At 39.9% G+C, this 22,697-nt stretch overlaps 2 protein-coding genes across 2 annotated transcripts in view; both read left to right on the plus strand.

Annotated features, from left to right (window-relative positions):
• Positions 1–9,151, plus strand: part of LOC311493750 (uncharacterized protein) — a 33,761-nt gene extending 24,610 nt beyond the window's left edge. Inside the window, exons 16-17 of the mRNA XM_084552529.1 lie at positions 2,399–2,482; positions 7,940–9,151. Of these exons, the coding sequence (XP_084408655.1) occupies positions 2,399–2,482; positions 7,940–8,041 (186 nt within the window). The 3' untranslated portion in view covers positions 8,042–9,151. The remainder of the gene's footprint in view (positions 1–2,398; positions 2,483–7,939) is intronic.
• An 8,944-nt stretch (positions 9,152–18,095) lies between these two features.
• cbln4 (cerebellin 4 precursor) lies at positions 18,096–22,322 on the plus strand (the record flags this gene model as incomplete). Its single annotated transcript, XM_084552774.1, has 3 exons — positions 18,096–18,362; positions 19,751–19,867; positions 21,501–22,322. The coding sequence occupies 3 exons, from the start codon at positions 18,096–18,098 to the stop codon at positions 21,696–21,698; spliced, it is 582 nt and encodes a 193-aa protein (XP_084408900.1). The 3' UTR covers positions 21,699–22,322.
• Between the last annotated feature and the right edge of the window lie 375 nt (positions 22,323–22,697).

Consider the following 22,697-nt stretch of genomic DNA (forward strand, 5'->3'; position numbering starts at 1 on the left):
AGTGTTTCTCACCACATTGTTTACCTCAGCCGTCTGCCTTCTTCTTTCATTTGCCCATTGGCTAAGCTCACATGGACACTAGTATTCCATCGATAATCAGAACAGCAGCCCACAAAGAATAGAAATGCTTCACGTAACCACCTCAGTCAGAACAGACTAGAACGATTAGAAGAATTTTCAATCAGATTGAGAGGGGCGGTGTAATTTACTGACAGTAAGTTAAATGGGAAAATATTAGTGGCTAATAACCATGCAAACACGTGACCTGATCATTTTCTGCACATGTTTTCTCCACGTAGGGCAGGGGTGTCAATCTCATTTTAGTTCGGGGGCCACATACAGCCCAGTTTGATCTCAAATGGGCTGGACCAGTAACATAACAGAATAATAAGCTATAAGTAACGACAACTCCAGATTTTTTTCCATATGTTTTAGTGGAAAGAAGAACAGGTAAATTAGGAGAATGTTTATATTTAATAAACTATACTTTAAAAAAAAATTAAAAAAATGAAATTTCTTTAGAAATATGGACACATTGCTGTCTGCTGTTTAGTCCTGGGTCTCAGTGTTGTGTTCTGTCCACTTCTCTAACTAAAACAGTGGACAAATTAGGGAAAGCAGTTGTTTTCATTGAAAATTTGAAGTCTTTCATTCATTCATTCATTCATCTTCTATACCCGCTTAGTCCTGTTAAGGGTCGCGGGGGTCTGCTGGAGCCTATCCCAGCTGTCATCGGGCGAGAGGCGGGGGTACACCCTGGACAGGTCGCCAGTCCATCGCAGGGCTAGACAGACAGACAACCATTCACACTCACACTCACACCTACGGCCAATTTAGAATCACCAATTAACCTAATGAGCATGTCTTTGGATGGTGGGAGGAAGCCGGAGTACCCGGAGAGAACCCACGCAGACACAGGGAGAACATGAAATTTTGCAGTCTTCCATGTAATTTTTGCACTTTGCAAATTCATGCTGCGGGCCAGACTAGACCCTCTGGCGGGCCGCTTTTAGCCCGCCGGCCATATGTTTGACACCTGTGACGTAGGGTAAATATCAAGAGATGGGATGAGTTTCCAACACTTGTTTGAACCACCGGTTCTTCAAACAAGATTACACGTGGGCCCATGTTGGTCATCACAACTACTGAACAAATTCAGCGTTCAGAACAAAAACAGTAATGACCAAAATGACTAACCAGGCTCTAGAAATACTGTCCACGTAAACGTAGCCACTGATGGATTTTTACTGAGAATTCATTTTACTGAGAAATTGTTGGGATTTCACAAAAAAAACTTCTTGCCTCTTAAAACTGGGAGACACGAGGGGATATTTACCGCTGCAAATTACTGTCAGGGGCACAGCGTAACTGCTTATTTTACCGAAGCTGAAGGTGTAAAAAAGAAAATCCAGTGAGGATTAGCATTTCAGGTAAGTAATGTAGCGCAAAAGAACGTGTTGCCTGCAGCTGAGGGTGGAATGATGCTTGAAGCGAAGTCATCTTCACAACTGTTAGTGTGTATTGATCCTGCAGGAGGAAGGATTATGGTGAGGGAATAATACATTCGCATAACAGTATCATCAGTGTCATGTTTGTGATTAAATGGGTTGTGAAAGTGTCTTAGATTTTGGTAAAACCTTCAAACTCACGACTAAATCATTTATGCAAACAGGTAAACACCGCTAGTATTAGTGGCTCAATCATGTCGCTGCGTGTTTGGCCTGCTGTTTATCGGTCTAGGAAACAAGCAGAAAGACACAAAAGGAAAACAAAATTGTGAAAGTGGACAACAGCAGTTTGTCATAGTCCTTGCCTTTTGTTTCGTGCTGTGGTTCTGAGTAGACAGCTCTAGTAGAGCGACATTATAATGAATCTTTTAATTTGCATCCCTGTCACACACTGTCTCAACCCTCTAATCTCTCCCTCTGAACACTGCTACAGACTTTACTCATGCTATTCTCACCGGTTAAATTAAATCAGGTGCAGTGGCAGTTTGTACTGATTTTATTCCATCCTTTGTATCCTATATAATTTCTGTCTGCGAGCGGGAATTGCCTTAGGATGAATATTGCATGAGACGCAACATACACTTATCGGTGGTGCTGTTTTGCTTCTAGTTTACAGCAGAATAAAAACCTGGCTAAACAATGAATTGTAACTGAGGGTCAGTAAAATGTCTCCAAATTCAAATACCAAGTGTAAATATCCAAATCAAAGTCAGTAACGGTGACCACTGGTCATTTAATTAACATCAACGTCACCTTAAGAAAAAAATCTACAAACTCAGACAATTTCCACACAACAGATGCTTCTTTTTTTAAATCATGTGCTTTGTTGCGATAAGCGCTTTGAGTGAACGCTGATCAAACTCACGGGAGTTCCTTTCCTCTTTACCCAGCTGGCGATTGAGAAATACAACTCGGATCTCACGGCGCTGACGAAGACGTGCGAGGAGATGAAGAAACTCTACTCCGTCATACTGGTAATCCTTGAGTTGTTATTTCAATATCTCTTTTTGTACAGCTTCAGAGATGGATGACCCCTTCGCCCGGGAGGTGTCTTAGACGGCACTTTCACATTTGTCATCTTATCTCCCCTCTCTACACGGGGGGAGTACTTACATTTCAGAGGGAGTAGTTGACAAGGTTACTTCTTTTGCAACAGGTGTCCTTGAGGGCCTACACAATAATGCACCTCGCTGGCCGTGGCCTTGTTTTTAAAGCTACCACGGCTGATTTGCAGCTTTGACATGTTGGCTTGACAAAAAACAAACAAAAAAAAAAAACGACAAAAAGGATCTTCTGTTGCCAGAGAGATGTATCCATCTGGACCCTTAATGTACAGTATTGACGAATGCTGTGGAAGAAGCTGTTAGAGCACCTTGGTGGGTTGTAGATATCATTTAAAACAAACAAACAAAAAAAAGCATCAACAAGGTTTACGGCTTTTGTCGTTCATACTGTATGCTCCACAATATGGACTCCCAATATGGGTATCTGAGAACTGCACTCCCCTTTAAGCATTTGTCTCGACATGAGACATCTCATGAAGGAAACCTCTCATCAGATTTAGTGTCTATGAAGGAGAACATTGTCTTGGCTTGCTAACGTGGTTCGATTAGGTTTATCGAACCCAAGCCCACTTTTGACATTTTAACAGGTGCTATGTCTTCTTTTATAGAGCCCCCGACCAAAAACAATCAGTACAAAGTAGGACCCGTTTTCTCACCTTCCTCATGCCTCTATGGACAGTTAATCTTCATAGAGAGTCCACTTAGACTCCCTGCTGCCTTTGAGTGCTGAGATATGATAACATGAACTGTGAGCTGGTAGAGAACAGTTTTATACTAATTAGACTCTGTCCACTCCAAACCCTCTGCACAAAAATAGCCAAAGGGAGACCTTCAGTCCTTTTCTCTACATCTATTTCTGTGTGGCTAGAGTAGATTTAATAAGTGAAACAAACAGCTGTCATTTTGTGGATTTTGCATGTAATATTAAAACTGATATTCGAGGAGATAGTTGAGAAGCTTAATGCTGCTGTCGTACATGTATGTATCTATGACAGATGTATGTTTATCTCGTTTTCCTGCTCTTCTCTGCTCTCTTTTCTGTCTCTACCCGGCCGGCCTTAGGCAGATGGGTCCCTCCATACGAGCTGGGTTCTGCTCAAGGTTTCTTCCTGGTAAAAGGGAGTTTTTCCTTGCCACCGTCACCTCCATGCTTGCTCTGGGGGTTTCAGGCCAGAGTTAATTTGAAATAACAGAAATAAAGCCGGAAATAAGTTACTTAAAATGCAAATAAAGGTTTCTTTGGCTACAGTTGTCCTAACTAAAATGAGGCAACATAAACTCCTGTCAGACGAATATTACTTCTCCTTCGTTTTGATATACTTAAATTTGTTGGTCAGGAGTTATTCTTGTTTCCTAACATAATATCAGCACAAGCTGCGGAGTTGAAGCAGCACATCAACAAAGCATTGAGTCCTCTGCCTGTGTGTGCACATGAGCCATTGGGTAGCTGTTGTAGTTGTGATTAAAATAGTACCTATTCTGTAAAAGGCATGCGTGGCCTAGCTTTAACAGAGCTCACCTTTGCCACTTAAACATACACAAGTGGCTGCAGCTGCCTGTGCTTCTGGTCACCAAAGGTACGGTCATTAGAAGTAAATCAAAGTTCACTAGACTTTTCAATGTAATCTCAGAGTGGAGCTCAGAAACCGACGAGCCGGTTTTCCTGCAAATTTCACCTTTCATTGAGAAAAACATTTTTTCAAGTCGCTCCCTGTCTTGAAGGATTAGCATCTAATTTGGAAGCTGGGTCAGTTGAAGAAAAGGCTTTGAAGCAGCCTCCTCACCGCGGAGCTTCTTTTTAGTTAAGCAGAGATTGTGGCTGTGTGGCAGTGCAATAAGTGGGTTTGACTTCGATTAAAGCATAAATCATATAAACAAACTGTTACCTGCTTCTAATTTTAGCAATGAAGAAACGTGCCTCACACACTGAGGAGAAAGCATGCCGATATTAATGATCGATTCTCTCCTCTAAATGTCAGCAAGAAAGCAAACAGCTCAGCATATTTCCCCAGATGCAGTCCACTTTAATGTGCTTTAAAGACGCATTTGAATTTATTCCGTTGTTATCCTAATCCTCATGTATTTCAATATCATTCCTTATTCTCAACATAAATCCGTCCTCCAGGTTTTAATAAAAATGCACTGGCTGTGGCCTTTTGAATTTTAACCAGTTGACCTTTAACTGTGGCGTCCCTGTCAGGTCTGGAGTTATATTTTAATCACCAGACTAAAACCTAGCGTCAGCCCTGCATGTGTTATCAAACCTGGACAATGCAATCTGGACGATTTTTTATAAATTATATTTAATATTTCAACCTTGTTAGCCCTCTGCTGTAGCATAATTCTCAGGCTACTGTCTGTCTCCTTTAAATACCAACACACAGAGCCATCAAACGTCCTTCCTCCAAGTTTTGTTTTGTCTAGCTCATATTTCTTTACCCCACCTGCTACTCTGTCTCATGTTAGCTAATATTGTTCCTGTGAAATCTCCTGAAAACACAATAAACCCCTTCAGGAGCACTGGGGAAAATGATTAAGACCGACTGGGCTGTGGTGTAATGCGAGCGAGCAGCAGGTTGGGGAGAAGGCGTCATATTTAGTCACATCTTGTCGCGGGGGAGGAAGGGAGAATTCATAACGATGTCCTTGAATAGACAACATGCAAATTTATTAAACACGGAAGAAGCTCATGCATTTTTGGGGGATGATTTTGCATGAAAGGAGGTTTCATGTAACAAGTTGGGACACTTCTTCTCTAACTTCTCTTAATTTGATTGATTTTTATTTATAACACCAACACTAAAACATGGCAGCGATGTAACACAAACACCTACCTTTAATATAGCGTGTCAGCTTTAGATGATATAACAAAATCAGTTTCACCTCTGCATCTGCATAAAGGGATTCTGCAAATGAAGACCTCAGACCTGCCGATTAAAAACTATACAAGATGCTTCTATGGGGTATAATGAACAAATCTGTGTCAGTCTTGTAATTCTATTTGTATCAACAAAGTTTAATATAAGAAACTTTGTTGATACTGTTCAATAGGAAAATACTAACAATTAATGACCATGTGAACACTTGACTGGTCATTTCTCTCTGACTAAATACATTCTACACATGTTGGGCTTGTTTTCCCCACATAACTCAACTCAACTCTGGTCTGTGCATGATACCTTTAAAGTTTAAACGCATCAGTGGTAGAAATACATGTGTATACTGTATATATTTTGTTCACAGCTTAAAAAAAGCTAAGTTGACTCTGAAATCACTTCCTTTCTACAGCTGGTCACAGCTCACTCTTGCATTAACTGGGTGGCATCATTCATGCCTTGCCGTGTTGTGAATCAGCTGTCCATTATAGATGACAGTAATAACTGCTGATGCATTGATGCACTGGTGCAAACTCTGACTGCACCATTAAATTGTCTCATATGTACTGTGGGTTTGATATTGTAAACATAATGATAAAGTAAGATTTTAATAACAGTGTATACGTTTTTTTGTCTGAATTCTAAATAACTCCAGGCTAAATGCACCCAAGGGAAACTTATTAAACTATGAAAAATGGACAGCGCAAACTATATTTGCCCCATCCCTTGTTTAAAAAAACTGTGTGAAGTTTCTTGTCATAATTAATTATAATAATTTGTCACTTTTTATCGATTGAACCCATATGTGGCAGTGATCTGTGATTTAGCTCTTCCAAAGGATCAAAACGTAATCAGTGACAATGAGTGTCTTAGTGTTAGTGCTCCTCCTGACATTTGTGAAAGGGTCACACAGGTTTAAGAAGCCATCAGCTCTGGTTCCAAAATGAAGGTATAAGCCAACAATTAGCACCTGTTCTCGGTACAAAATAATCGGATCAGATGTGCAAGTGAGCCGTTTTGCATACTTCCCTCCCTGTATTTTGCACAGTCTGCCAGAAATGTTCAACATTACATTGTTTCAAATGACGCAATCCTTTGCAAAGCTCTCCACTGATTTTCGTTTTATTTTTTTCCTGCTCAACATTTCTGGGCATTTTTACAAACACATACTTTGCTCAAAAAAGCCAATTTACAGCCACACTATAAAAAGGCATTAGGAGAAATAAAGGAAGTGCCCGTTCTTTGTATCAATATGTTTCATTTTTAAGGAGTGGGGATAAGAAGGATAATGAGATTAACTGTGGACTGCATGTGTATCGTACTGTGCTGTTAAATTTTATGCTAAATAGAATTCTTTTAAAAAAGTCTAGATTATCCCGAGCTCCTTTCTCTCTGAGCTGGTATTAGAAATGTATGATTGGAATACTGAATCCACCGATGTCTAAAGTAGCAGGCATTAAAAATAGAAAATATCAATTAAGTTTACTGACTCAACTCTTCAACCCCTCTTATATAAACCTTTAAATAAATGGTTAGAAAACATTAGGCGTACACAGGAACATGTAAAATGTTCGGCACCTTTCTTGATATGAATAGAGATCTCTTCTGACCAAGCCAGTCTGTTCTGGTTGAGATTGTTACATGAGTCATACTTATTGTGATTATTAGAGGAATATGTAAGGAGTCCATGTAAACGTAGCCAGCTGACTCACCCAATGACATTATCTGTGCCCGGTGTCAGCAGAAGGCGTCAATCTGACCAGACCAACCATATGCAGCTGATGTGGCAAAAATACTGTATTTAATTAGAACTATGAGAGTTAGATGAGAGGATTTATATCTTTATTACATCTACGATAAATATGGCCAACAGCCAGTTTGACTACAAACAGTAAAATCTATCATTTGAAATCAATTTTGTCACATCACTCCATTTCGGAGTGATGTGACTTGTTTTGATTTGTGTTTACTGAGACAAATCAGTCATGAAGGTTATGAAGCACTCAAGTGCTGAAGTGCGCTGCTAATACTAAGCAGCAGTGCATATGGGTATATGTGCATAAAAACAGTGTGATCTGTGTGTGCTGCAGGGTAGGATACAGTAATCAGTCAGTGATTAAGAAACATAACAGGCAAAGAAAACATACAGCACAGAGAGACAGCGGCAACAACTGAAGTCTGAACTTCAGTCTGCACCATCAACAGCATGCAATAAGCCAGTTAGTTCACTTAGCCACTGTGACCCTTTCTGATAAAGTCTGACTGGTGAATTACTTACATTTGGATGTCAGTGACCCTTAACCACTGAGATGTAAGTATTAATGTCTACCTCATCATATAAGTGCACTTAATTACATCAAAAGAGTTTAGGAGAATGTGCATGACCCTGGAAGCTGTTCACTAATGAAAGTATGTCTAGTTGTAAAGTGTGAAACTATTTTCACAAATGTCTTGATTGCTAATACATTTTTTTATTTTTATTTTTTTCTAGGTTAAATTTGGACAACCAGCAGATCAAGACTCTCAGGAGCTGTTTGGACTGATTTGTCAGTTCATCCTTGACTTTAAAAAGGCCCACGCTGAACTTGTATGAGTTATACTGCATAGCCAGCATACTGCGTTACTAGCCAGAGCAATACATGTAAGTAACTGTATAGTGATGCTCATGTGCCTGGACGATAGGTCTACTTTATCATTTGAAATCGGTTTTGCGAATATAAAAGTGATCATCACTTAATGTCAGAGGTTGGTTTGATTTGGGTTTACTGAGACAAATCAGTCCTGAAGGATTTGAAGCACTCACATGCTTAAGTGTGCTGCTAATACCCAGCTCTCCGCTAGCAGAGGAACAAAATAGACACTTGAGAGGCCAGCTGAGGAGAGCCTGCTTTGGGTTTTTGATTATTTTCAACGTGCATCTGTTATTTGGTCGGGGACATTTCCTCTCCAGCCGCTGATTCAGGAACGCGTCTGTGCCGTGGCAATGACATGGTCACCGACACAAAACTCCCCTCTGAAAGACCGGAAGGTTTTCTTTGAGCTGGTTAGAACTGATTCCTTTAGTGTGGCTGACATTTTAATCAGTTAACGGGGAAAAAAACAACAACACTCTGTAAATCTATAACTGTGAACCATGGTGGTATAATGAAAGAGACCTCTTGCTGGGCAGGAAAAGTTGAACATTATCCTGCTCAGGCAATTAAAAAAACAAATTATTTTTAATTAAAACTTTGTCTCTGCCGAAACTATTCAAAACTATTTCATTAAACTTTTCTTTCACAGAACGCATCGTTATTTTCATTTTCCAGTTTTGCAGCTGGACAAACTACCAAGGCTTTTTTTTTTTAAATGTCTTTAAAGAGTGAGATGACATTGAGCAGGCACACAAACTCAACACTACTTCAAATGATACAGGCTTCCATTTTGTCTCTTAACTTAGAATTAATTTAACTTAAAAAGAGACAGGTAATTGTGTATTTTTTCTACTTGTTATGTTGCAGTTTGTGTTGTTCCAGTTTTCCGTCCACATTTACTTTGTTGGGTTAAACCCCAGCTTGGTACAAACTCTACTGTTGCCATACTGAGAAAGTAAAACGGGTCATGTTATGCATGGTGTTTTTTTTTTTTCTTAATGTGTATTTCTTTATGTGTTGTTTATGTGCAGCGCTTTCTGTTTTGCCTTGTTTTTATTAAATACATTTTGGGCCAACTCCTGCCTCCGCCTGCTCTGTCCTGCATCCTACCCCATTACCCGCTAAGCCCTTGACAACTGTTATGCATTACCTTTCAATTTATGTTTCTCCAGGTCATTAGTGAGACTGCATTTGCAACTTTCACACCATCAGTAGTCTGAATTCTTGGTCTTTAAGCAAGGCACTTTTCACTTAGGTGCGCCGGTGGAGAAAGTTCATTAACAAACAGGCACATCAGTGCCAGTGTGAAGGCGGTATTCATTATATTACAGTAATTGTGTTTGCAGCAGAAAACAAAGCTTCACACTGGTTTATGACGGTCAGGTTTCAGACCTTTCTTTTGCTTTTTACAGGAGACGTTGTAGAGGTTTGGTCACATGGTCACAGTGACCTTCCTAGTGTTTGTGTACTGTAAAGTGTATAAAGGTTAATTCAGGCACACACTGAATGAAAGTTTGTAAGAGGTGTGGTGCTGAACTGTGTTTCTATTTTGGGCAGGTTTGCTCAGAGTATACTTTCTGCTTAATTGGCAGCGGAGGGAATAAAAACAATTCACATTGGTAAACTTGTTCAGGGTCACATTTCTGCAGCTTCTGTGTACCTGCTTAATACTTTAAAGTTGCGTTAATCAAATTTTTTACATCAATGTTGGCTCAAATAACTATATTTAATGCGGGACTAAAGCTCGACTCGGATATTCAGATTCATGTCTCCAGGAAGAACCAGCCTATCTCACTGAGCTGTTGTGGTAACGTAGATGTCCTCAGCTACTCCCATGCTGACAACCACTGACTGTATATGACAATGGATACGATTCATAAAGAGCATTTTGAAGCTTGTTGAGTGAGTCTCTGACAGCCACCATCTTGACAGTACCTGACTCCACTTACGTGACTCACAACCAAAATCTGTTCTGTTTCCTTTTTTTTGCTAATTATGTCTGTGGTACTCTGTTGGAGCCAGCCTCAAGTGACCATTTGAGGAACTGCAGTTCGTGTTGCCTCAGTTATTTAGCCCTTTGGGTTGCCCCTCGCACCAGGATACAAAAATTAATTCCAATGAGACGAATCTGTTGAAATCAGAGTGAAATCACATTTAAAACCACTTACAAATATAGTTATATAAAAATCTGAATCTGAATCATGTTGTTTTTTGCTGCCCAGACTTCCTAAATCAATCTGGATAAGCCAAAAAAAATTATTTAGCAAGCAAGGTAAAAATGACCTTCAGACTGATCCGCCTTTTACTGAGTGTTTTCATTTTGGCTTCTTGTTTTAAATGTTACGCAGACCCTTTAATCTCACCCTTCATATCAACACAGTTTTAGCGAACAAAGCTCTAAACAACGCACATTACACTACCTTTCCACTTCCATATAACAGACAAAGTCAGCAACTGCTGAATGAACACGGCGGAGCATTTAGCAGCCAAAAAGCCACATACTTAAATAAATATATCTAAAACAAGATATTTGATTGCACAAATCCCTATCAAATGCGACTGCACATGAATGTTGCTCTGTGTGAGGATTTTTAAAGCTTTACATTTCTGTTTGTGATTATGTCTGTTCAGCTCAGTGAACGTGTTAGCAGTTCTGACCAAGGTGAAAGCAGGAGGCAGCTACTCTGAGTCGCATAACCTAAACAAATGGCTGCTAATGAGCTGAGCAAAGCTGTTTGTGCAAGAACGAGACAGGAGCCGTGCATTTAATCACATTTTGGCGAAAATACAGCACATATAGAGAGAGAGCAGAGAAAGTGATTATGCTTCAGGGGTGTTTTGAAAAATGCTTAAGCCTTTTGTTTATACATAGTTGCTATACGTCCAGGTTGTTCTCAATGAAGGGGAAATCTGCAGACATCGTGCTGCCACCTTTTAGATTCGTGGGTGTGAAGACTCAAAAGTAAACCGTCTAGATTATGTTGATTGGGATATTCAGCACTGCTTAGAAGTATGTGCACCCTTTGGAATTTTCTACATTTCTGCCCAAAAAAAAAAAAAAACTCAAAACATCAGCTTCTTTTACTCAAGTCCTGAAAGTGAACCCAACCTAACAAATATCAAGTGTTCAGTTGAAACAAATATTTCTGTTTGTATCACTCTGGGTTGAGTTCTGGGTTTACTGAGAAGATAACTGAGCATTTGGAGAGCCTTTATAAGGCATAGATAGTACTCACTGGAGATGAGCTCATAACAGACTTAATAAATATTAATACACACGATATATAAAATCTATCTATCTTATTAATAGTTTACTTACCGTACACACTTTCTGAATGGTCTTATGAACCACTGATGACTCCTTAATAACTAATTTGACAATACTATAAGACTCAATGTATAGATGATAAAGCGGCTGTGGCTCAGTAGGTAGAGCGGGTTGTCCAGAAACCAGAGGGTTAGCGGTTCGATCCCCGGGATGTGCCACATGCCGAAGTGTCCTTGAGCAAGACGCTCAAGGACACCCCCAGTGGCACTAGTGTGTGAATGTGTGAGTGCTTGTGTGAGCAAATAGGTAGATGTGTCTGTGACTGTAAAGTCCTTTGAGTACCAAAGCGCTATATAAAAGCAAGGACATTTACCATTTAAACATGTTATAAAGATTCTTATGAATTAAGAATAAAGCACTTACATAGTAATCTCTGTGAATTTAGGAATAATGTTTTTAATGTATTTACTAATGCTTTCTTAATGCATCACAGTGTGCAGTTTCCATATTTTGGAAAGGCCAAGTCAAAGTCCTGACCTTAGTCCAGTAGAAATGTTATGGAAAGACCTGAAGCAAGCAGTCCATGTGAGGATACTCACCTCAACATCTCAGAACTAAAGTGGTTCTGTACTGAGAAATGAGGTGTGTAGTTGCAGATATTGCTGCACAATGGGGTCACACCAGATACTGAAAGCACCTCCCAGACATGACTATCTCTTCATTTTTCTTCAATAACAAACACAAAAGCATAACATTTCTCTTTCATTTGTTTGCTTGGGTTCTCTTTGTCTACTGTCACGACTTATGGAAAAATCATCTGAAGTTTTGAGTCATTTTCATGCAGAAATGTAGAAACGGATGCACTGTATATACACCCAAATTGGAGATACAAGCTCAGAAAATCTCCTCAGACAAATCTTAATACATCATAGTACAAGACAGCAGCTCCTTCTACCGTTGACTGGCACCGAGTTTGTCTGATTGCCTCCCACCTACCGCTTGTTCTCTAGTTTTGAAATGTGGCACATCCACAACTTTGTCTTTATGTTTAATTAGCACCAAAGTATATACAGTGACAGAAGTGCGTCTGCACTGTTTTGATGCTCATTATGTGTGACAGAGTGGTACAGTACTGTATAAGCAGTGTACTAATTAAAGTCCTCAGAGACGAGGGTCATTTAGGGTCGACAGACAAACAATATTTGTCTATAGCAGGAGTGCCCAATACGTTGATCGCGATCAACCGGTAGATCGCTAGAGTAGTGCGGGTAGATTGCATGCCATTGAAAAAGTGTTTCAGATGGTAGCCTATCATTTATCTGTTGCACCTCCAGAATGAAGAGCAAGACAAGACTTTCATCCTCTTCTTTTTTGCAACATGCCCTCAGTTCAGCGGTACACATCCACAGCCATGCACAACATCAAGAACAACTCAAGACTACCATGTTTCTAAAGGGACAGCACTATATTTCTAAAGGTGCTGTGCGACATTTTGTTCTTAGAATAATAAAAAGACAGAAAGATGGATAGAGCTTTTAACACTATAATAACAATTAATAGATCACTTTGTCTTGGTCACAGTAAAAGTAGCCCACAAGGCAAAAAAGTGTGGGCACCCCTGCTCTATAGGCTGGACCTGCTGGAGAGATCAAGTAACATATTAACGTGATTTGACTCTTCTTGGATGAGACATTTTGGTTTTTAGAGCTCTTCGTCCTCCCAGCACATGCACACAAACGGATGAAAGGATTTTTAGCTTGGGCTGGAAAACTGAATAACTGAAGTTGATCTCAGCCTGACACGGTGTCACATGCTTCACTAAATGATATGCGTGTACCGCAATGAAATGGTTTTCAGAGCAGGGACTCCAAGGAGAGCACTGCTGTTGAAGACAACAAGGTCAAGTTCAAGGGTTTTTTATAGCACCAAACACCAAAAAATATTTGAATCCAAATTAATGACAATATTCTGAATTTGATGAGGGTCATGTAAAAAAATGCGTTCCATTAGAATATTCAGAATGATTCATTTCCAACTAAAACTTGGTTTATAATTCTGCAGCAGATATATGCAGAGACTACGCAGCAGCTGGAACACGAGCCAGTGGCTAGCCAACAAATAAAATGAAATCACTATAATGTGGAAAAGAGAGAAGACACCAGAGTAGATGTAGGTTGTGAACGAACATTGAACTGACTGAGGTGGGGGGGGGGTTCTGCTGCTGAGAGATAGAAATGAGGAAATACGCTATGGAACAGTCACAGCTACCTAACACAAAAGTACAAATCTAAGGTGAACCAGTATTAGTTGGTTTTAGAACCAACTTTTAGACGTTCAGGATATTTGTCTCAACAGTTATTTTTACTACATTTTGCAACATCAGTGTGTCTGGCACCGGGATGTTGGTAGGGAAGTCTTTGAGGGGAGGGGCCTCTGTGGATCAGGCTGGTTCCGCAGCATCCCACAGATACTTGGACAGTTTGGGGTATGGGAAGTTTTGAAGCCAGGTCAACTAACCCTAACTCTAACCCTGCCGTGGTTGGGATAATTAGGGAGTATTGTTGTCCTCGGCAGCAATGTTTAGGTACGTGCCAAATAACATCTACATAAATACCAGGACCAGATTTCTCACAAGAACTTTGCATTCCAACAAGATTATTAATTCTTTCACCCGTGATTGGTTTTAATGTTGCGGCTGATCGGTGTATGGCCCTTTGTCTGAATATAGTCAAAGACTGTGTGCTGTACTTCAATTTTCAGTTTTATTTGTTTAGCCCTGGCAACAATCAAAACTGTCTCAAGAGGCTTTACAAAGCCCAGAGCCTGAAACTCCCAGAGCAGACACAAAGGCGACGGTAGCAAGAAAAGGTTCCTTTTACCAGGAAGAAACTTTGAGCAGAACCCAGTTCATACAGAGGAGCCATCTGATTGAGGCAGAGAAGAAGAAGAGGGAGGTGGGTTCGAAGAGAAGGAAGGAGAGGAGGGGAAGAGAACAGGAGAAACAAGCCCATCAATTCAAACATACAGCATACTGTATGTTCATCGTTGCTTAAAAGTCTGTGCGCCCTTCACAGTCTTCTACATTTCTGGAGAAGAATGACTGAATGAAATGAATCTTCATCCTGTCAGTAGATAAAGAGAACCCATCAAACAAATACAGAAATATTATACTTGTGCATTTGTTTATTATTCTTTATTAGAGTCAATCTGCTCAGGTTTCCAATCAGTGTGATGAGACTTCCAAATCAGCACATTTATAATATTTCAGTTTGATTTTTATTGATTAAGTTCCCTTTGTCTACTTCCATGACTTATGTGAAAATCTGCTGATGTTTTGAGTCATTTTTATGGAGAAAATAAAACTGAAAATCTGGCGTGACTTCACTTGCTACCAAGGTGCATGGAGGAGGAAAAGAAACTGTAGAAAGGCCAAGACCCCAGAAACATGTATTTCTCGATGACCCTGATAAAGGCCACGAGCTGAAAGGCGTCGGCCTAATAAATTTGTTCCATTTACTACAAGTGCTGCCGGGGGCTCAGCCTTCATGCAGAAATGAATGTAGAGAACTCTGAATTTCAAAAACTTTGAAGTTTTAAAACTTTCACAATTAGATGATGATTCATAGGCGATGCATGGACAATAACTGCGGCACAGTACAACTGATACACACAGGTCTAGGTCAGAGACAATAAATGTATGCAAACCAAGGAGCCAACTGTTTGTGAAGCTGCTAAAAGAGACGCATGTCCAAAAGAGAAGCCCACATATGGTTCTTACTTTTAAACTTCATGACTTGGATATCAGTAAGTTTTTTGATTTGAATATAAAGGATAGGTTAACTGGAGTATGCAAGGTTGCAAGTAAACGGGAATGTTAGTGGAATATTTCATATAAATAATTTAGGAGAAATTGTCCTTTACAAAATACGGACCAAAACCTTGAATATTATAAATACTAAAGGCTGTAGCTGAGCCATGAGTGTCTTCAAACAGTTGCTCTTTCCAGTCGATTCACTGTGATTGGCTGTTCAGCTTTGTGACAGAAGGAAACGAAACGAGAGAGGTCAAAGGGCGCAGAGAAGGTTTTTCTTGTTTTCCATCTTGATCTCACGTGAACGTTAAAATACACAACTATTTTAACAATCGCCATAGTACAAACACTTCAAATAAAACACCTTTTTTTTGAAGGACGCGAGTGTGTTCTTTTTAAAATTAGTTTTTTGTACAGAAAGAGTCTCGTTTGTAGTATGGAACAAGTGAAAACCTCAGAATATTTCAAAGAGTGTACAGAATATTTTCATTTTGTCCCCCACACAGTATTCAAACTGTAGAATGCAAAAAGGACAGTCAGTCTCTGGTGATGCTGCTGCCAGAGATCCTTTGTTGTTGTTGTTGTTGTTGTTGTGTGTTCTGTAAAATGAGTACGCATTTGTATTCTCACAAACCCTTCAGGAGTCATTCAAGTAAGCGTGTGAATGGAAGACTAGCAGACAGCAATCAGATAGCCGCATGATTCAATACTAAATTAGTAATACAGACGTTCCCAGCATGAATCACTGAGAGAAAATCTTCCTGAATGGGAGCCAGTAGTCAACAGAGTCTGTGTGGGAAGAACTTCAGTCACATGAGACGGAACCGAAGCAGAATTTTAAAGTGAATTGATTTAAGCTGCACCTTCAATTCCAGTCTCAGCAGTGCAGGTCACAGATTTTAAGCTCATTGATTGGATGTTTCTTACCTTGGGAATTAAAGTAAAACTTGTACCTTTGCATTTTTAATTATATAACAGTGAGCTGAACATTTTGTAGTGATCATTTAATCAGGAGACGTTTTATGTCAGCCTAAGCTAGGAAGGTCTCAAACTGTTACATTATGTACTCTATGAGAAAAATGTATGTGACTTTTACTTCTGGAACCACAGCTATCCACATTCAGTTCTTCCTCTTTGCATCTCAGTGACCAGTTGTTTTGACAGTACTGACCTTTAAGGCAATAAAGAATGCAGAGGCTAAAATCGACAAAGCAACCCCTTTATCTGTCTGGGACTTTTAAGCTGCAGAAAGTATGGTTTTAAATACTGAGGGATCCAGACAACGTAGCACTTCAGAGTCAGAGGAAGGACGTTAAAATTGATGTGCTGTTTTATGGGGAGCCTATAGTGACACAAGGACAGAGGTGACGTGCTCACAGCGCTAATCTCTTGTCAATATTCTCACTTGACACTTTGAGTTGGCCGTTGATTTAATGCCAACGAAGACAAGAGGGTGGGAAACATTTCTTCCTTGCAGCTTCAGATAAAAATTACAGACAGCAAGGATTTTTTTTTTTTACATAGCTGCAGGTAAACTGATGACAGCAATGAGTTCACTGACGGCTGATGTTAGCAAGACAACCGCACAAATAGTAAATGCTCCAGCGCTGACTTCTGTGACACAGCACAGCGTTGCAGGGGAAACCTGAAAGATTTTCAGCCCACCTGTGCAAAAAGCAGAAGCGCAGCTTGTCAACAGGCGAAGCACACAACTGCGTGGGGCCCCAGGCCAGTTAGGGTCCCCCAAGGGCTGACAAACTTTAAACCACAGCAGTGACAATGTGCTAAGTGTTCAGTGACAGTGGGAGACCTCCCCAAGGGGGACCCGCCTGACACAACTCTGCACAGTCATGTACATGACTCTTTAAAGGAGTTAGTATGAAAGAACTTTAATAATGCATTAACATTTAGTCAGTCATCTTAGATATTTTTACTAAAATACACACGGTGTATACCACGTTTTGAGTTTTGCCTGCTGTTTTATTGACACAAGGACATAAGCTAATTTGGATGATACTTTTTTCTGTAACATTAGTTAACTGATGTTCGCCCAACAGATTCTCTAATCTCCTCTGGCTCTAAGATTATGATGAGTCACTGCCTCAGAGTGAAACCTGCAGCCAGAGTGGACAATGAGTCACGGATACATTGTAGAGAAGTGAAACTCATTCTTCAGAGCAGATTCAGTTGTGTACTTCTACTACAGAGTGACTTAAAGTTGAGAAATCATCAGAGATGTGTTTGAAGATAATTACTCCATGGATTTGTTCCTGGATCTCAGAAAAGAGCAGTCTACACTATCAATGTATATCCAGCGTCTCTTTTCACTTGTCATAATTAACGCAGCCAGCTGAGGAATGTATGCTTTGGCTGGTGGTGATCTGATAGGGAATTAGACGAATGTAAGCTTTGAGTGTAAAAAATAATTAGTAATAATAATTTACGCACGGACATTTAATTGTAAGTTAGCCCATGTGCGTGCGTAAAGTGGATGGCTGGGCGCGCACACTGGCAGCATATCACAGCACATCACTGCGGGGATAGACGCGTTATTTGGAGTAGGAGTGGAGCCTATGGACGATTTAACGACACCTGCACCTGTCACACCGGAATAATCGTACGTAAATATTCCACAAGGTCTGATTTGGTCTCATCCACGCGCGTGAAATACTGAAAATGGCACGCACAGACAACGACCGGTGTTTCCTACGTTTCCCGCTGGTTTTCAAAAGACGATAGGGACTTAAAGATTTTTATTTTTTTTCTTCCACTCGGCACTATGGCACACATTTGGGTCCAGTAAGAGAATTTCACAGCGTCAGAGGGGTCTGCGCCGGTGGAGACGAGTGGAGAGACTGGGAAACTTGAGTTGTGCAGGAGACGGTCGTTCTTTTCGAGTCCGCGCTGAAAACGCAGCTGTCACACAAAGAGAGCCATGGTGAACTCGGTCATACTGATGCTCGGCTGGACTGTGATCTTCGAAGTCGCGAGGGCGCAGAATGACACGGAGCCGATCGTCCTGGAGGGAAAATGCCTCGTGGTCTGCGACTCCAATCCGGCCACGGACTGGAAGGCTTCATCCTCTCCGCTCGGCATCTCAGTGCGCGCCGCCAACTCCAAGGTGGCTTTCTCTGCAGTCCGGAGCAACAACCATGAGCCGTCGGAGATGAGCAACAAAACAAGAATAATCTACTTCGACCAGGTTAAGACCATTTTATGAACAATACTCATGTCTGAAAGTAGATACTTTGTCTTCAATAGTACTTTGGAATTCACGATTCCCATATTTCACATAGTATATTCCAAAAAATTAGCATTTTCTATTTATTTATTTTTAAACAAAACTTCATCTTCTAGCTCCGTTGGTGCAAAAATGTCATTGTAGTTTTAAGTGCAGCCCAAAGTTTAGTTGTTTGCTACTGGCATGTGGGCATATATCACAGGCGAGCAGGTTTGGAAGTGACTGGACTGTGTTTGAGGGCGGGCATCCTGCAGAGCCTACACACGCACTCATCATATCACTGATGCCTCGAGCGACCTCCAACAAGCGTGCACACGCGCACCTACACGCGCACCCACTCTTACCTACACAAAGCCACCCAAACAAATCAAGGAGCAGCGAAAACAAGAGGCACCTGATTAGTCATGCAGCGGTGGGCTGCGCAAGGTGTTTGCAACAATACCATCACCTGCTCCTCTGTCCTCTCGTTTGAATTACATAACACAATCTTCCGCTATCATAATTCACTGCATCTGATCTGATCTGATTGGTGTGGATCCTGTGCATGCTGTTGCTATGAAGGCAACATTTGTCAGAGGTCCTGATTGAGTCTGCAGCGGTTTGAGCAGGTGGGATTCAGGAGCATGGGGCTCAGAGAGGGAGCCTGTGCTGCCTCTGCCAACACTAACCCAAATAAGTTCCATACATGTGCATCTGACATGACCTTGTAAATCATTTTAGTCACACACTGGCCTATTTTTTTTCTATTTAGCATGTAAAAGTATGTAAAAACGTATTTATTTGTCAAGCCTGTAGAAGTACTCTGATATGGAGGACTAACACTGTCATAAATTAATACATAAACAAATATATTTAATTAAAAACAGCAAAACACTATTAAAAATAGTGTAAATGTGAATTATTTCATAATATGTGAAATAAACTGAATTAAAGTGTTACCTAAATTCCTAGTATATTTACGTTCCCGTTTATTTGACTATTTTATTAATCATTTCATTTTAAATGCTGCTATTTATTTGGTTATATATTTACTGTCATATTATCAGAATGAAAAGAAGAAATATCTCTTATGTCACATTTTTTTAAATATATGATTTAATGCCTACATTATATTTAACATTAATATTGGAGCATTCAATGCCATATACATATGCCTTTTGAGTGATTTATTTATTTATTAATTTAGGTTTAGGGCTCCCATATTCTGCATGTATCACTCGTAGAAGCGGTATGAAAAATTCTGGTTGTCTTGTCGGAGTAATATGTTGGAAAATATAAATTTGTTGTTGCTCTGTTGAAGTATAGGAACACTTTTGACCCTCAGTGTGTACTTTTTCTGCCTCCCACAGGTTCTTGTGAACATAGGAAACTACTTCACATTCGATTCAGTGTTCCTGTCTCCAAGAAAAGGAGTCTACAGTTTTAACTTCCATGTGATCAAAGTGTACCAGAGCCAAACCATACAGGTATAGATTTTGTTTTCTTCACACACCTGTGCAGTTGATTCAGTTGGAGATTGATTTCAGTGTTAAACTGGGACACAATCTCTTTGCAGATGAGATAAAAGCACTTATATTCAGAATTATTAAACCAGTATGTGGGATTTAGAGCGTTATTATCAGAAGTGGAAAACAACCTTTTAAACTAGATACTTTTTCCCATGGGTGTTTAGAGCAACTCCCTGCAGCTATGAGAGGAGTGAGTGCCCCCTCATGGAGTCTGCCATGCTGTACCACCATATTTCTACACACTGGCTCTTGAGAGGACCCTTCACATTTTTACCTTTAAGTGTCCACCACCACTATATATTCTCTTCTACACTTGGAAATGGAGACTTCAGTTGGTTGCAAAGTGCAACCTCGCCACTAAAACCTCCTCATTGGTCCTTTTAACAGCTACAAAGGAAGAATTTAAAAAGGTGTCCCCTAACTTTGACATTTTACCGGGACATATCAACTGAATAATGAGTTTCATTGTTTTTGTTTGATCCGCTTTTTGCAAACTATCCACAAATAATTAGTGATATTGTGTTATCACGAGCCAAGCAGTGCAAATGAATGCACTCCATTTTCAAAAGCCCTACTCTTCATCTCCTCAGAAACATGTTTAATGTCTCTGTTCCCACCTGTCCCTGGTGGTACCAATTAGTAGGTGAAGATACCAATTAGAAGATGTAATGTATACATTTTATATTAATTTACTGCCTGATTAGGATGTGGTTAACCTGAGCGCGGCTCTTTTACTTGTTCTCCCCACCAAAGCGCTGCCCTCAAATAATTTGTGAGAGATTGTATTGAATTAGCAGGGGGTTGAAGTCTTGGTTTCCCGCGTTCGTCAAATTTCATTAACGACAAGCTTCACCACGCGGCTGCTGTTTGATTCTGCTTGGGGTGATAAAATAATCATCCTTTTCACATCTGATTAGCTAAATTTAAGTGGCTACGTGCACATCAGTCAGCATTCGGCCTCGGTGCTGCGCTGATTTATTCCCCCCCAGAGGTAAGAATAAAAACAAACTCTTGCAGTGTTCCCTCCTCCGGCAATAAGGGTTTATGTTTATTATACTACAAGTTGTGGAGAGTGTCTCACAATTGATACAGAACATAAATGACTTACTTGATGGTTTATTAAAGAAGAGGTGATAATAAAACTTTCAGCCAGACACAGCGACACAAAACCACCCTCTGTTGACCATGTGTTATCTTTCCCTTTTTAACAAATTTTATTTCATTCCTTGTACCTATTCAACTAAATGTTATAGCTATTACTATAACTTTGCAACACCTGAAAGATGTTACTCAGTTAAGATTCTATAATTATTCTTTAAAAAATGAGAGAAAATTAGAGGACCTTCATCCTATTGAACCAGTGATGAAAACAATGGCTGCTGAACATTTCCTGTTCGACTAAAACATGTTAATAAATGGAAAGAAAGGCTTCATTATAAGATTTAGACCTACCTGAAATACCTTCCTTTTTTTCTAATATGAAATAAATTCATGGTACTGGTACTGGTGGAGGAGGTGAAGTGAAGTTACAAAACATCTCTTACATCTTTCCTCTCCTGTTGCTAATTGTCACTTTTGTTGGATTACCCAGGTGAACTTGATGTTGAATGGCAAACCAGTCATCTCCGCCTTTGCGGGTGACAAAGACGTAACTCGCGAGGCAGCAACCAACGGAGTTCTGCTCTTTCTTGAAAAAGAGGACAAGGTCTACCTAAAGCTGGAGAAAGGAAACCTCGTCGGTGGATGGCAATACTCTACATTTTCTGGATTTCTTGTCTTTCCTCTGTAAATAAAAGAAAGGAAAAAAAAAAAAAAGACTGTACTCTTACCGACTTCTTCATAATGTCTTGTCACAGTATAAACAAAACGTTGCTGCCGCATTGGCTGGATCTTGCCAAATGGTTGATGAACGATGGACGAAAATGGATCCCAGCAGAGAGAGGAAATAAGACTTTGCAAGTCGTGTGCAATCTCTGGAAGTTCTGAGTGTCCGTCCAGATGAAAGACATTTCAAATGTTCCTTATCACTACTGTATGTTCCTGTCACTCAAGCTGTTTCAGAGAGAAAGACTGAAACAAACAGAGAACATTTGAATATGCTCATCCTACTTCTTTTTTTCGTTTTTAATACCTGTTGAAGCATTCAAGCACATCTGCCTTTTGAGTGTATATGCCTCTGTGAATTGTCATCAGCAAAGTATTCACATTGATATTTATTGGGGAATGTCTTTACTGGAACTAAGCTTTCCAGGCCATGAGGTATTTCAGTGACAGGGATGGTAGTGGTGTAGAGGGCTGTTGGTAAAAATAATGTTTATATAAGTTTCTTAATTAAACTATTTCGTTTAAATCAGACAAGAAGCGCCTTTAGCGGTCAGAGACATAGATGGATAGTTGAACGGGCCTAAAGGGTGACAAGACATATCTGGGCTGCACCTGTCACTAACTGACAAATAAATATAAATACGAACTAAATAATACTAAATACTATAAATACAAAAAACAAAATGCAGAATGACTATAAAGAAACCCAAAAGAAAGAAAATGACCACAGAGAGAAACACAAAATAACTACAAGGAGATGCAGCGATGCAACTCAGAGGCAGCAAACTGACACAAAGAGATGGAAAACGACACAAAGAGATGCAAAATGACCACAAAGGCTTGCAAAAAATCATAAATACACAAATCAGTTATAAAAATACATAGAAAACAACCACAAAGAGATATGACTACAATTGTAAAATTAATGGGAAGTCTTTTTTTTTTGGCTATAATCATCACAAAT

The sequence above is a fragment of the Chelon labrosus genome (assembly GCF_963514085.1).
Source record: "Chelon labrosus genome assembly, chromosome: 10".
In the NCBI taxonomy this organism is placed as follows: domain Eukaryota; kingdom Metazoa; phylum Chordata; class Actinopteri; order Mugiliformes; family Mugilidae; genus Chelon; species Chelon labrosus.